Genomic DNA, 12085 nt, shown 5'->3' on the forward strand with positions numbered 1-12085 from the left:
AATATAGCGAATTTTACCGTTGCACATAAAAGAAACTGAACAGTTCGAATGGATCGGCAACGACTGAAGAAGCCGCGGAACTTTTCTCTAAACGGATAAAATATCTCCGGGAGCCATAAGTGTCAGAGGATCTGCAGGTTTTTAGATTCGTTAACGAACGGGCCATTAGCTTGACCAACTTTTAACGGTGGACGTTGAACAGTTGCGTTTTACGTCTCGCAAACCTTGAACTTGAAGAGTTTCCCGATGCTGAAAAGAGTTCAGCAGGTCGCCCGGTCGAATTTCTCTGCGGTCGCGCGTGTACGTTCGCGGACAGGTAAAGGAAGAATGAGGAATTGCTGACAAGGCCGAGAACCGGTGAAATTACCTTGCCTCGGCCGAACGAGACTCGCTCATGGCTCGATACTCATTACCGATATGCATACGTACATATACAGGGTGAGTCTCGTGACATGGCGACTTCGAACAAGTCGTAAACCATTCGTATAACACTCTTTGTACTCAGAATTTGGCATTTTATCGAAATTAAAAAGAAATAATGAAAAAAGCAAAAAACCTGTTTTTGTTTAAAAAAACAGAGAAGAAAAACCAGGTCACATCACTGCATGTTCCCCTAGAAATGTGCAATATTTGTTTGACAATTTTCATCATAACTTCCGAGTTATTCAAAGTCGTCATGTTACGAGGCTCACCCTGTATATACAGCATTCAAGCTACCGAGCCGATGAAAGCCCGACGCGCTGCTTTTCCTCTATCAACATACGCTCGTTAACCCTTTCCCCCGATTTATTTCCTCTACGACCGAGGTTTCTCCTCGAGTCCAGTGATCCAAGATTTTCTAAGGAGACCAGCTTTATTCCGCAGAGATTCGACAGCCGAATTGGAATTTGAACGTTGAAATTTTTAGACAAGCCCGGCACGGACGCGCCCACGATGGCGCACACGACCCTGCGTGAGGTCGTCGAGCGGGTCGTCGAGGAAGCCAAGAAGTTACCGAGCTTCGCTGGTTCCGGCGGGACTGGGAAAGTCCACGAACCGAGGAACATCGCGGAGCACAACTACGAGGACATACTCGCCACCGCGATACTTAATAAGGTTGCAAAATTGATTCCACCCGAGCCAGATCTCTCCGAAGAGTATCCGTCCTCCTGCGGAGAGGCTTGGTCTCCGGAATTTCTAGTATTTTCCGCTCGAGAGGCGGGATCGAGCGAAAGAACGGATCGATCAGTGAACGACGACGATTTTCTAGGTCATCGAGAAATTCCAGAAGGAACAGGTGGACGGCAATAGCAACGTGCTTCCCGGGAAACCAGCGTCCGCGACGAAATACCCACTGAGTACGCACTTTAAGATTATCTTAATTCCTCCTAATTTGAAATTGAAATTTTATAGTAATTGTTGTCCTACTATATTAGCAGAGTATAAGAAAGAACAGTAGATTTGTTTTGTCAAGAAGTGTAGTAATAATTAAAATTGTAAAAATGAACAGATAGATTTAATATGAAAAAAAGAACCAAAAGGTCTCTAATTTGTTTTCAGGCGAAAGTAAAGCGGGCCTGGTCGAAGGTGTGGAAGAAGGTTGCAGCAGCGTGGAACCATTGTCCCAAGACGATTGCAGCAGCGAGTGTAGCGCGAGAGAAGCTTATTCGAAACGCGTTAAAAGCCAACCAGAGCCATTATCTCTTACGGTATAATAAAACTATTGACATTTTTCACATGGTTAACAAGAAACGCATAACATGACAAAATTGGAGAAACGAGTAGCACCGTTAGATACGATTTCGTGAATAGGTTTGTAGGTTGATGGGCATAATCAACCGATAAGCTGGTTGACTAGCCAACGATAAGCGACGGAAGTAGAACCGTTGCTTTGCATACGTACGTGAAAACATGCATAGTAATTCTAGCAAAAAGGTATATAAGAAGCTGGTTTTTCTTACGTATCGCCGACATCGACTGTAGTATAATTAGCGACAAGAATTGTCAAACTAATTTTGTATTCTTTCCACGATTTGGATCTTCGTTCATTGCAGATAGAAGAACGAATAGAGGAAGTGACTACCTATACTTCCGACGACGATCCCAAAGCAACCGATGTCTTGGGCATTAGAAACGTGTACCGAGTGCCATTTCCGGAGCTCGGAATGGACATTATTGACCGTAAGTGGACTGGCGTATAATTTATTGCATTATAAATGAAACATTCGTTCTCGTTTTATTGCATCATGCCCAGAATTACTATGACGAAATACATCAGCAATAAACAGATCGTAACAACTTTGTAATAAACGTTTTGTTTCACGTTTGTTTTACGTATTCCTCACGCAAGTTTGATACCATTCAAGGCTTGCACTTGCACACAGGATATTTTTGCTGACTGCTCATTTCGCGTTTCAACATTCCAAGTCGAATACCCTAATCAATCGCATTTTGGAGATATCGAGAACTATACTTAAAGTTGTATGAGCCATAAGATCTCTGCCAAAAGTTTAAGACTACTTAAAGCCGTTTCAATAAAAAAATGCCTAAAATTTCCCAGTGTTCTATTTCTAATAATTGTTAACATTTCAATGCTTTGTCCTTGTTTTTATTTAACAGCTGATACAACCTTAGTATTTAAACCAGAATTTGTACACTTCATTTTCATCGAGTCGAATGGATCTTAATATTTCTATGCAACAATTTTTAACTAATAAACTTTAATCGATTGTTTAAATACAGCTTCGCAAGAATCTGAGGACAGCCAAGACGAACCCGACACGCCGACCACGCATATAGGTTTGGTTTCGCCGATTGAGTCTTGGGAAGAGAACTGGCTGTTCCAGAGGAAAAGAGTTCCGACCCAGGCGGACCCGGTGAACATGCTGGTGCCGAACCCCAGCGCCGATTACAAGGCATTAATCGGTGACAAGGACGCCGAAGACACGTCCGATTTATCCGAATGCTCGGCTCAATCGGACGAGGAGATCGAGAAGGAACTGATGGAGGCGATAAATAACGTCGTGCCGCGTTCACCGAAAGAAACGGTGCTCCAAAACGGCCTGGGCCACCATTCAACCGATATTTCATCAAAGAAAAATTGTATGGGAACATTTCCTGAATGGGAAACAGAAAAACGGTGCGGTTCCAAGACAGGAGGCCAAAGTGAAACGAAAAGGAAAGAGGGAAATGGAGAAACTCGTGTAGAAAGTGCGAAGGAAAATGAAACGATCGGAACCAAAGAAGTTGTGGAAAAGAAATCTGACAGAGTCGAAGTTGAGGTCGGGAAACCAGTTCCAGAGCCAATCGATGTAATCGGTAACGATCCGAGTAACGGGGAAATGGAGCGACGGACGAAAAACGAAAACGATAAATCCAAAGAAGATGAAACGAGAAATTTAATCGAGGTCGGCTATTCGGTTGAACTGGTTCCCGAATCGAAAGAGAAGAACGAAGCTGGGAGTCTCGTTAACTTTGAACCGTCAGTCGAGGAAAATGGTTCAGACGTGCCAAAGACGCCGACGTCCACCCCGACGGGGCCTGTGCCGACGAAAATTACCCTGAACGATACGAACGGCGAGGAAACTATTGCATCGAACGAGGGAGATGTACTCAATTCGCTGGAATGCGCCAAGGAGAAGCTTATGGCAGTGAATGACTACACTGGAGAGGCATTCGAAAACGAACAATCGAGGTCTTCCCAGCAAAAACTCGACTTTCATGGTAAATATTTTCCTGATGTAGTCATTACGCGTAAAAGTTTCTTACGATCTTCATTTATCGATCTCACTTTCCACGTCGCGTGTTTCCCTTAGCTGAAGACATTCAGCAAGAAAGTGAATACACCGAGCACTATGATACGGCGACTCAGAGGCATTTGGATAGTTTGACGAAAACTGAGACTTCCGAGTCACCGTCGATGATTAATTCAACTGAAGAAAACGAGGACAGGTAATGAATTATTAAAATTCTAATTTAATTCTATGACGCGGGAATACAAAATCGAATCGCATTTTAATTCTGGATTTAACATGCATTAATATGCATTAGAACATGTAATATTACAATAACCTTGCAATAACCAAGTTTCCCCCCCTAATCTCTTATAGTAAAGTACTTTTTTTCTGATAACTTGATGCTTTATTAAAATTCGAGAAAGACATTGGTCATTTTGTTTAAAAAACTGAATCAAGGTGGCTCTCCTATCTCGATAAAAAAGCAAGGAAACAGATTACTGCATTGCATGTCCCCCTAATAGCCATGCAACATTTGTTTAAAAAATTTTATCACATCTTACGAGTTATTCGAAGTCGTCGTGTTACGAGACTCATGTATGTATGCATTATGCATATTGCTAGACTTCGGACGTTATACAACTATAAGGAAATGGAATGTGCAAAAATGATAAATGCCGCGTTTAATGTGTAAAACAACTTAAAATATCGAAAGCTCAATCGACGTTTCACTGTTCGAATGATCAAACAAAGGTTCATGTAATATAATATTTCTTATACCAGAAATATTTCATTTTACATAAAACAAGTTGTAACGATGTGAAATTCGAGATTTCTCGATTGTTTCGTGAAATGACGAGGCAAAGTTCGTTTCGTAACGTCACCGCGGACGGTCGTAAAGCGGCGTGTAAAGAACTTTCTTCTTGCCTTGATGATACTGTAACAATCTTCAACATTCCACTGTGCAGCAAGTGCCGTGAGGCTGTGGCGCTAGCCAAAGCTGAATCGGCTTCCCATCTGTTCCTGCAGAACAAGAGTACAGAGGAAGAGGTTCGGCTGGCCACTCCTCCGAAACCAGGTAATCGAATTATTCGACCTTCCTAATGATTTTCATTCTCCCCAAACTTCTAGCGTATAAATTGTTTCTGTGATAAACAAATGTAGGTACGATCGCCGAACGCGAGCACAGAAAGTGGGAAAATGCACCGCCGATTGAGAACAACCCGTACAGCCAGGAGAACATCCAAAAGAGGCTGTGGGAGAGACAGTACTCAAGAAGATCGTCAGACATTCCTGGGTAAAAATCTTCAAATCTTTATACAACGAGTTCAATCAAATTTTTGTAACGAGTGATTATCTTGTTTAGTATTCACCCGGAATTGCAGAAGAGCAACGGGGATGATTTGGACGCCATGCTAGCAACCCCTGAACCGGATATTAAACGGTGAATAACAACATTGCTAGACATCTTTTTATCTTCACATTAATTCTATTTCTCGTCATTCCTTTCATTCATGAAAACTTTTTCATTCATCTTGTTTTCACCAATTCCTTATGTTTAAATTTAATTCTAAATTCGTTTTTGGTTCAAGTTGAATCAGTTAATTTTGTCATCTCCAGGGATTATTATTCATTTCCTCTATTTCTCGTTTCCTCTAATAATAATAAAATCCAATGCAAACATTCACAACTCGATTCGTCAAAACCTGTTCGCTACTTTTTTATATTTCCTCCTACTGCAAACTCCATATTTAGCTCTATATTTCAGGCCTCTCTTGTCATCGTTGTTTTTAATCTGATGGAATAGGTTCGGAAGAGACTATTATATCAACGACTCGAGGACTTCTGGCAACGAGAAAGGGCGAAGGTCGGCCGCGTCGACCTCGAGCAGACCGAGCAGCTCGTTGTCCCAGCGATCGAGCTCTACCGGGATCGCGGAGGATCAACAGGTGAGTTTCCAGCTCGAAATGTTCGAGGAGGCTTCCCTCCGCGGCAGCCTTTCTAGGCAGGCGTTGCGCGACCCTTATTCAAGCCCGCACTTCGCCGTCAACCCGCTTCTACGTATGGAACTCGATACCACGTCCGATTATTCGGTTGATCCCATTCACGAGAATTCGATTGGACTTTCCGAAGACGAGAAATGCACCAGCATAGAGAAGGACCTTTTAGACGATACAGAATGCATAGAAATTGAAAGAAAAATGGATCAGATCAAATTGTATGATCCAAACGAGCCAAAAAAGGTGGCATGTAATCCTATATACGAGCCTGAAGAGAATATCCCAAAGCCGGATCGGGATTCAGGGCTATACTCTGTAGATACGAACGAGGACCAAGAGCATTGGAAAAGATTGTGGATCAACGATTGGCAGAGTGACATAAAGAATGACCAGATTTTATCATTCAATGGAAGAAAGTACTGCAACTTCAGTGGATACAAGTATAACACTTTTGGAGGAATAAAAAATTGGCAGATGAACGGCGTGGAAGATTCTAATGAAGCCAACTTGAAGGAAATATCTAGTGAACCGTTCGACCCTGCTGAGTTTACAAAATTGAACTTCCAGGCGTTTGGAGGTATAAAGAAGAGTAGTAAGAAGATCGATGGGAAGGGAATCCCTACGTATAGGAGAGTCACTTTGAGATCTTCCTTCAGGAGTTCTAAAAGTACCAAAGTGTTAAGAACGTCTCAGAGCGCTCCTATTTTACAACACGTAAACATAGTGAATAAGGTAGCAAACAAAAATTTCAATGACGATGGACGGATTAATTATTTTGAAAATAGCTACGAAAGTTTTGATGCCACGGTGTCAGACAGGCATCCGCTGATCTATGAATCATCGAGCGATGATGATTGGCAGGATGAAGACGTCCGTGTGCCTGACAAAATGATTATGCGTAAATTTCTAAAAGATGCATCCAAAAAGTGGAAGTCGCGTTCGAACTCGGACAACGAATCGGCGTACTTTTTAAACACGTCCCGAAGGAAGGTGTTCGACGAGAATCTGAGGAGAGTCAAACCACAGAAACATCGTACCTTCGACGATAACGAGAGTTTGAAGTTGGAGCCGCCTATCGTACCGGAGGTCGTCGCGAAGACTTTCGAGACTCTACGGGATCTCCGAGTGAAAGGGAGGAAAAAGAAGCACAAAGTCGAGCCAGTATCGGTACCGAATAAAAAACTAGGTGTTAGAAGTTTGAGCGATCTGACTATATGGTGAAAGTAGTTGACAAAATATAATGAGAACCAATCTGATCTTCCAGGGGGGAAATATTTTTTTATACAGTTTTATTTCATTGTGCCATGTTACCAACCAAGTTCCTTGATAGGTGTCCGAGACAAATATTTATTTCATATATTTTCTGTAGATTATAGAGAGGAAGGTTATTGTATAGACTGTATTGTATAATACATAATATATAAATATATTCTATTTAGTAACGTGAATCTTAGTTTTCAAATGCATGATACTTTTAGCGGTGTAGGTAATCTATTCCTGTACGGATTAATCCTCGTACGACTAATTAGTACTGTATTCAAGGTTGTATGGGCCTTTGAAAACAATGATAAAGCATTGGAGTTTTAACAGTTGTTAAACTTTTGTATAATCATTAATACACGCTTTAAAAATATATTGAAGTTAAAATAAAATTAACTTCGAGAATGTTATTTAAAAATAAAAAATTAGCAAACGTAAAAATTGTAGGATAGATTTGTAGACAATGTGAAGACTCGCAAGTCAGGTTGAATGCCAAAAAGATATGTTAAAACATTAGAAATTATACGTTAAAAATCCCCCGTTTTATAAACCTCATTTCTCTGTAAATATCATTTTTTCTAAAAACAAATATTAAAAACTTAATAATAACTTTCTATCAGATTTCTAACTTTTGGCAGAGATCTTACGGCTCATACAATCTTAATTAGATCTCGATTAGTTTTTAACACAATACCTCGTTCCGAGTACTTAAATCGTAAGAATGTAAATAAAGCCTTTTAAAATCTGTTACTTGTAGACTCGCGAGTAACGCGTAGACCTTGTAAAATATCATTCTTGTACATATGTAGCTACTTGTAGATCGTAAGAAAAAGGCCGTCAAAAGCAAAGCTAGACCGAACATTCTGTTAGTACGGAAGTCGCTCTCTATGCACATTGCACATGCATGATCGCTGCGAAAAATTGCCTTGTCTATACCGGTAAGTACCATTTACATGCGTTTCCATTATAATGCATGTCGACTAACAAACGATTCGAGGAACTGCATGCCCTACGAACAACGAATTAAAACGAGAAGAGTACGAGAAATGTAAAAATTCTACGGTCGTTCTCCACGATCAGGTGTTTGTAACTAACAGTCAACAAGCGAAGAATCTCATGGTGATTAAAATGTAAAGACACTACAAAAAAAGGCTTATGGTGATTCTTGGCTCTGTAATTCGACTCAGTCTCTTGCGTATAATAAAATATGGCTTGCGTGATACTAATTTCTGCTGAAGAAACTTCACTAACCACTGCAAGCTCATCAAAGTTCGGACTAAAACGTTCAATTGAAAATAAAATCTTTAATTCTATCTCTACCGTCCTCTGTTCCAGGAAGAAACGCGGTACAAGGAGAAGGAGTCGCTGTTGAATCAAAGCAACGACGTGAAGTCTAGGGTGGCCAAATGGCAGAACAATAACGTGGAGGGAAAGTATCAAACGCCTGTCCGACAGGACGACGAGGGTGCGAACGAGACGGGCAAGGAGAAGTTCCCGAAGAAGATCGAGTGTCAGAGAACGTGGGAGGATCAACGCATGGAGGAGATCCTGGAGAACGAGAGGAAGAACAGCAAGAACGAGGTGAACGCGAAACTGAACAACCAGGAGAATTACGAGAACGCCGTGATCGAAACGAGAAAGTCCGACGAGAATCCGCGGAAGATCAAGAGGATCGATCTGAAAGCCTACGGGTTTGAAAATGAGTTCACCAACGAGACTATCAAGACCTCGGCGCCGAGAGTGGTGAACAAATTAGACCTGAAGTCCTTCGGTTACGACGGTGGGATTCGAAGGACACAGTCGAACGTCCAGTTGAACAGCATCGGTAGGGAGGAATTCAAACCCCGATTAATCAGACCTACGCATAAATCGAATCTAACGAGGCGCAATGATTATGAGAACGATGATCGCGACGCGACCGAAGGCAGCCGCGGTTCCGGGGACAACAATTTAACGCAGAGCACCGAGGCTTTAAACAAATTCGACGACGAACGCTGCTACAACGATTTCGGTTTAAAGTCCGCGAAATCGGTACCAAACATCGCCAAGTTCTACTCGAACATGAGCAGCCACGAGGACGAAGAAGTGGAGGGTTACAATCAAACGTACGACGAGTTCCGCGTGATAAAGAACGGATCGGTCAAGAATATCGCAAGTAATTATAATCTGGAGAAGTGTAATATAAAGAGCAGCGATTCTTCCATCGACGGGTCTGAAATTGACACGGACAACTCGTCGGAGAAGGAACAGACGCATTTGGTTAATGGAAAGAAAAAGACTTTGAGCGACGAGGAACTAGATAACAAAGTGTTACCGATGCCGTCGGTCAGGAGACTTGCTGAAGCATTCAGCAAACAGACTGATCCCGTGCCAATTTCCTTTCCAAAGGTAATTAATTAGGGAGTAACTAATTTAAATCAGAGTTAATTAATTAGTAGATTTTATTTCATTGATAGACGCGCGATTTAAGAACGACGTTTTTTTCGCTAGGTAACGAAGCCGGGCAACGTGTACAAAGAGAGATCGTCCACGCCGGAGATTCAAATAGTTGAAACGCCTAGGCAGATGCACAGTCTGACCGCGAGGTCGCTTTCGAAACAATTCCGCGAGGGTCTCAGGCAAATTCCGAACAAGGTAGCCACACCACCGGCTAGTCACGTCGTTATGGAGCAACCGAATATACCGGAGAACCAGAACGAGACGGTGCCATCGACGAAAAGCGACATCGTGTCCAACGATACGAACGTCATTCTACCAGGGAAACTGAAATCGAACATAATATTTTGGGAACAGATGCAGAGGAAGACTTAGAGTATGTCTACTTTCTCGTAATTTGGGTCTAATTCTTTTTTCAATTAACAACCGAAGATCAAACGACACGTAATAAACCTGCAGGTGTAAAATGTCTGCGTACAAGAAATTCACCTAAATTCTTTTAATATTAGCCACTTTCACTTTGGATAAAAACTTCATCGGTCATTCCTGTTCGGATGAATAGACGTTTAAACGGTCAGCAACGAAAGAGTCAATTGTATGAAACAATACAGGCTCGAGAGGAAAAAATTTACAAAAGCAATCGCATTGCACGATGGTAGACGTCGATGCGATTGCGTGTGCCAAATGATATATCAACCCGTGATTAGCCAAAGAGAATACTTCCGCGTGCTAGTTTCGAATAAACGCGAGCTCAATGTTGAATACAGTAAAATATTCTGAGAACTTTTTACGAAACGACCGAGCAAATTATTTGTTAGTATTCGAAACTGTAAATATAGTCCACCTTTGAAATTTTGTTATGTATATAACAGGAAGCACTAATATATGTAGTAAAGAAAGGCCACAAGGTTTTATATATAAATCTTCCTAACAGCGTTCCCGATAAACCGCACTGCTATATTAATTATTATTTATTGACGTCCGAATAAATAACAATGTATATATGAATCACGAATTCGGTGGACGAAAATCCTTTATATATTATATAGAATATCAAAATTTGCATGGACGTACCCCTGCGTTATCTGTATACTAAATTGTGCTATATCGATATTATATAAATATATTGTTTATTATAAACAGCAAGCCTAATTTTTTCCCTGGCCCTTAAAATGTGTATTAGTCAGGATAAGACTTAGAAATAAACAGATACAAGTAACCTTAAAGTATCGATAGGATAATCCGGGAGGCTGGGTCATCAGTTGAACCTACTAAATGCTCGATATTTTATTTCATCAATATACATAAATGAATATTATTTATAATTATGCAGGAACATAAAACTACATCGGTCTCCTTTCCTTCTTCCATCATTTACAAAATTATGGAATACTATTATTTATAAAATACTCAAGAAGTCACTTTTGGCCAGCTTTGAGAGGCCAGTAAAAATTCTAATTGCGATAATTCAATAATATATACACCTAGTTTTATGAAACGGTATTCTCTCTAATTCTTCAGCATGTTCTCGCCGATAGTCCCACAAAAAATGATCGATCAGTACGGCGTTAATGTCTGATTTCTTTAACGCCAGGTTCGGATAACGCTCGATCAAATCCCTTACCTCATCCTTGACTCGTTCCACTACCTCAATCGAACAACCACGAATCTCAATTTCGTCCTCGCTACCGTTTTCTAACTCTATATCTGCAAATATATTAAATATCGTTCTATCTAAAACCAAAATCTACTGGCTAACGCTATTAACGACGAGATTTGTTATTTGTTACGAGTTCTGGCAAACAGCTATTACTAATATACGAACAGATATCAATTGAAATCGATTATAAAATAATGAAAAAACGAGGAAAATCTTTTGTGGCCCATGCTAGTGATTCAGAAACTGATCCAGAAAGAGAAAAATTGAAACAACTTTCTATAGAACTAACAACTTACCGGACTGCAGTCTGCTGAGCAGAGTATTGTTATAACGAATAGCGCCAAAGTGTACGAGAACCTGGGGAATACGGTAATCGGCGAACATCGTGATGTGATCAATGTCCTCGAATTCACCGATACCCTGTCCTTTGAAGCACGCCCAGATGTCCCCGATCAGTATTTGAACTCTCTTGTAAAAGCTCACTGGAAAAGCCCATTACCATCCCACGTGTTCATTTGTTCTCCGCGTGGAAATTTAATGCATAATAATATCGCTACCTCTCTGATTTTCGTAAGTCGCCTCGTCTCGGTAAGACTCGAAATCTCTCACGATACACTTGAGCAATTGTTCCGTCGAACGCGAACATGATTTGATACAATTGACGAAACTGCCTTCAATAAGAGAAAACGGAATTTGATAAAAATTGTTACGAGGAAACGGAGAGCACTTCACGTTTTGCTGGTCTAGTGTACAACTTTACGTTTCTCGAAACCGTTGTACATATCTTAAATGAAAGGTAAACTGCCTTAATTGTATATATACATATATCGACGACTTCTGTATTTTTAACTTGCACGATGGTACAGCTTGGGACATGTTTTAAGGATGTATTGGCTATACAGTCCATCCCAAAAGTTTATGCACTTTAGAAACGCATTCTTTAAAAAGAAATTAGACATCGGAAGAACATTGCTAATAATAAACAACAAAAAAAAATTTTCGATTTTTCCGAGATT

At 40.7% G+C, this 12085-nt stretch overlaps 3 protein-coding genes across 3 annotated transcripts in view; 2 read left to right on the forward strand and 1 right to left on the reverse strand.

Moving 5' to 3' along the window:
• Nucleotides 1-185, forward strand: part of LOC108631025 (uncharacterized) — a 33708-nt gene extending 33523 nt beyond the window's left edge. Inside the window, exon 8 of the mRNA XM_026818567.1 lies at nucleotides 170-185. Within this exon, the coding sequence (XP_026674368.1) occupies nucleotides 170-185 (16 nt within the window). The remainder of the gene's footprint in view (nucleotides 1-169) is intronic.
• LOC108631026 (uncharacterized) lies at nucleotides 24-10549 on the forward strand. The gene is made up of 12 exons (XM_026818515.1): nucleotides 24-1095; nucleotides 1250-1337; nucleotides 1540-1688; nucleotides 2034-2160; nucleotides 2722-3702; nucleotides 3795-3930; nucleotides 4682-4791; nucleotides 4878-5010; nucleotides 5080-5157; nucleotides 5521-5662; nucleotides 8309-9361; nucleotides 9464-10549. The coding sequence occupies exons 1-12, from the start codon at nucleotides 934-936 to the stop codon at nucleotides 9782-9784; spliced, it is 3480 nt and encodes a 1159-aa protein (XP_026674316.1). The 5' UTR covers nucleotides 24-933; the 3' UTR covers nucleotides 9785-10549.
• A 132-nt stretch (nucleotides 10550-10681) lies between these two features.
• Nucleotides 10682-12085, reverse strand: part of LOC108631027 (queuosine salvage protein) — a 6500-nt gene continuing 5096 nt past the window's right edge. The window contains exons 4-6 of the mRNA XM_018034697.2: nucleotides 11627-11740; nucleotides 11366-11551; nucleotides 10682-11116 (exon numbers count right to left, since the gene is read on the reverse strand). Coding sequence (XP_017890186.1) covers nucleotides 10878-11116; nucleotides 11366-11551; nucleotides 11627-11740 — 539 coding nt within the window. The 3' untranslated portion in view covers nucleotides 10682-10877. The remainder of the gene's footprint in view (nucleotides 11117-11365; nucleotides 11552-11626; nucleotides 11741-12085) is intronic.

Source organism: Ceratina calcarata, unplaced genomic scaffold (assembly GCF_001652005.2).
Source record: "Ceratina calcarata isolate Rehan_Ccalc_2016 unplaced genomic scaffold, ASM165200v1 scaffold8, whole genome shotgun sequence".
Classification (NCBI taxonomy): Eukaryota; Metazoa; Arthropoda; class Insecta; order Hymenoptera; family Apidae; genus Ceratina; species Ceratina calcarata.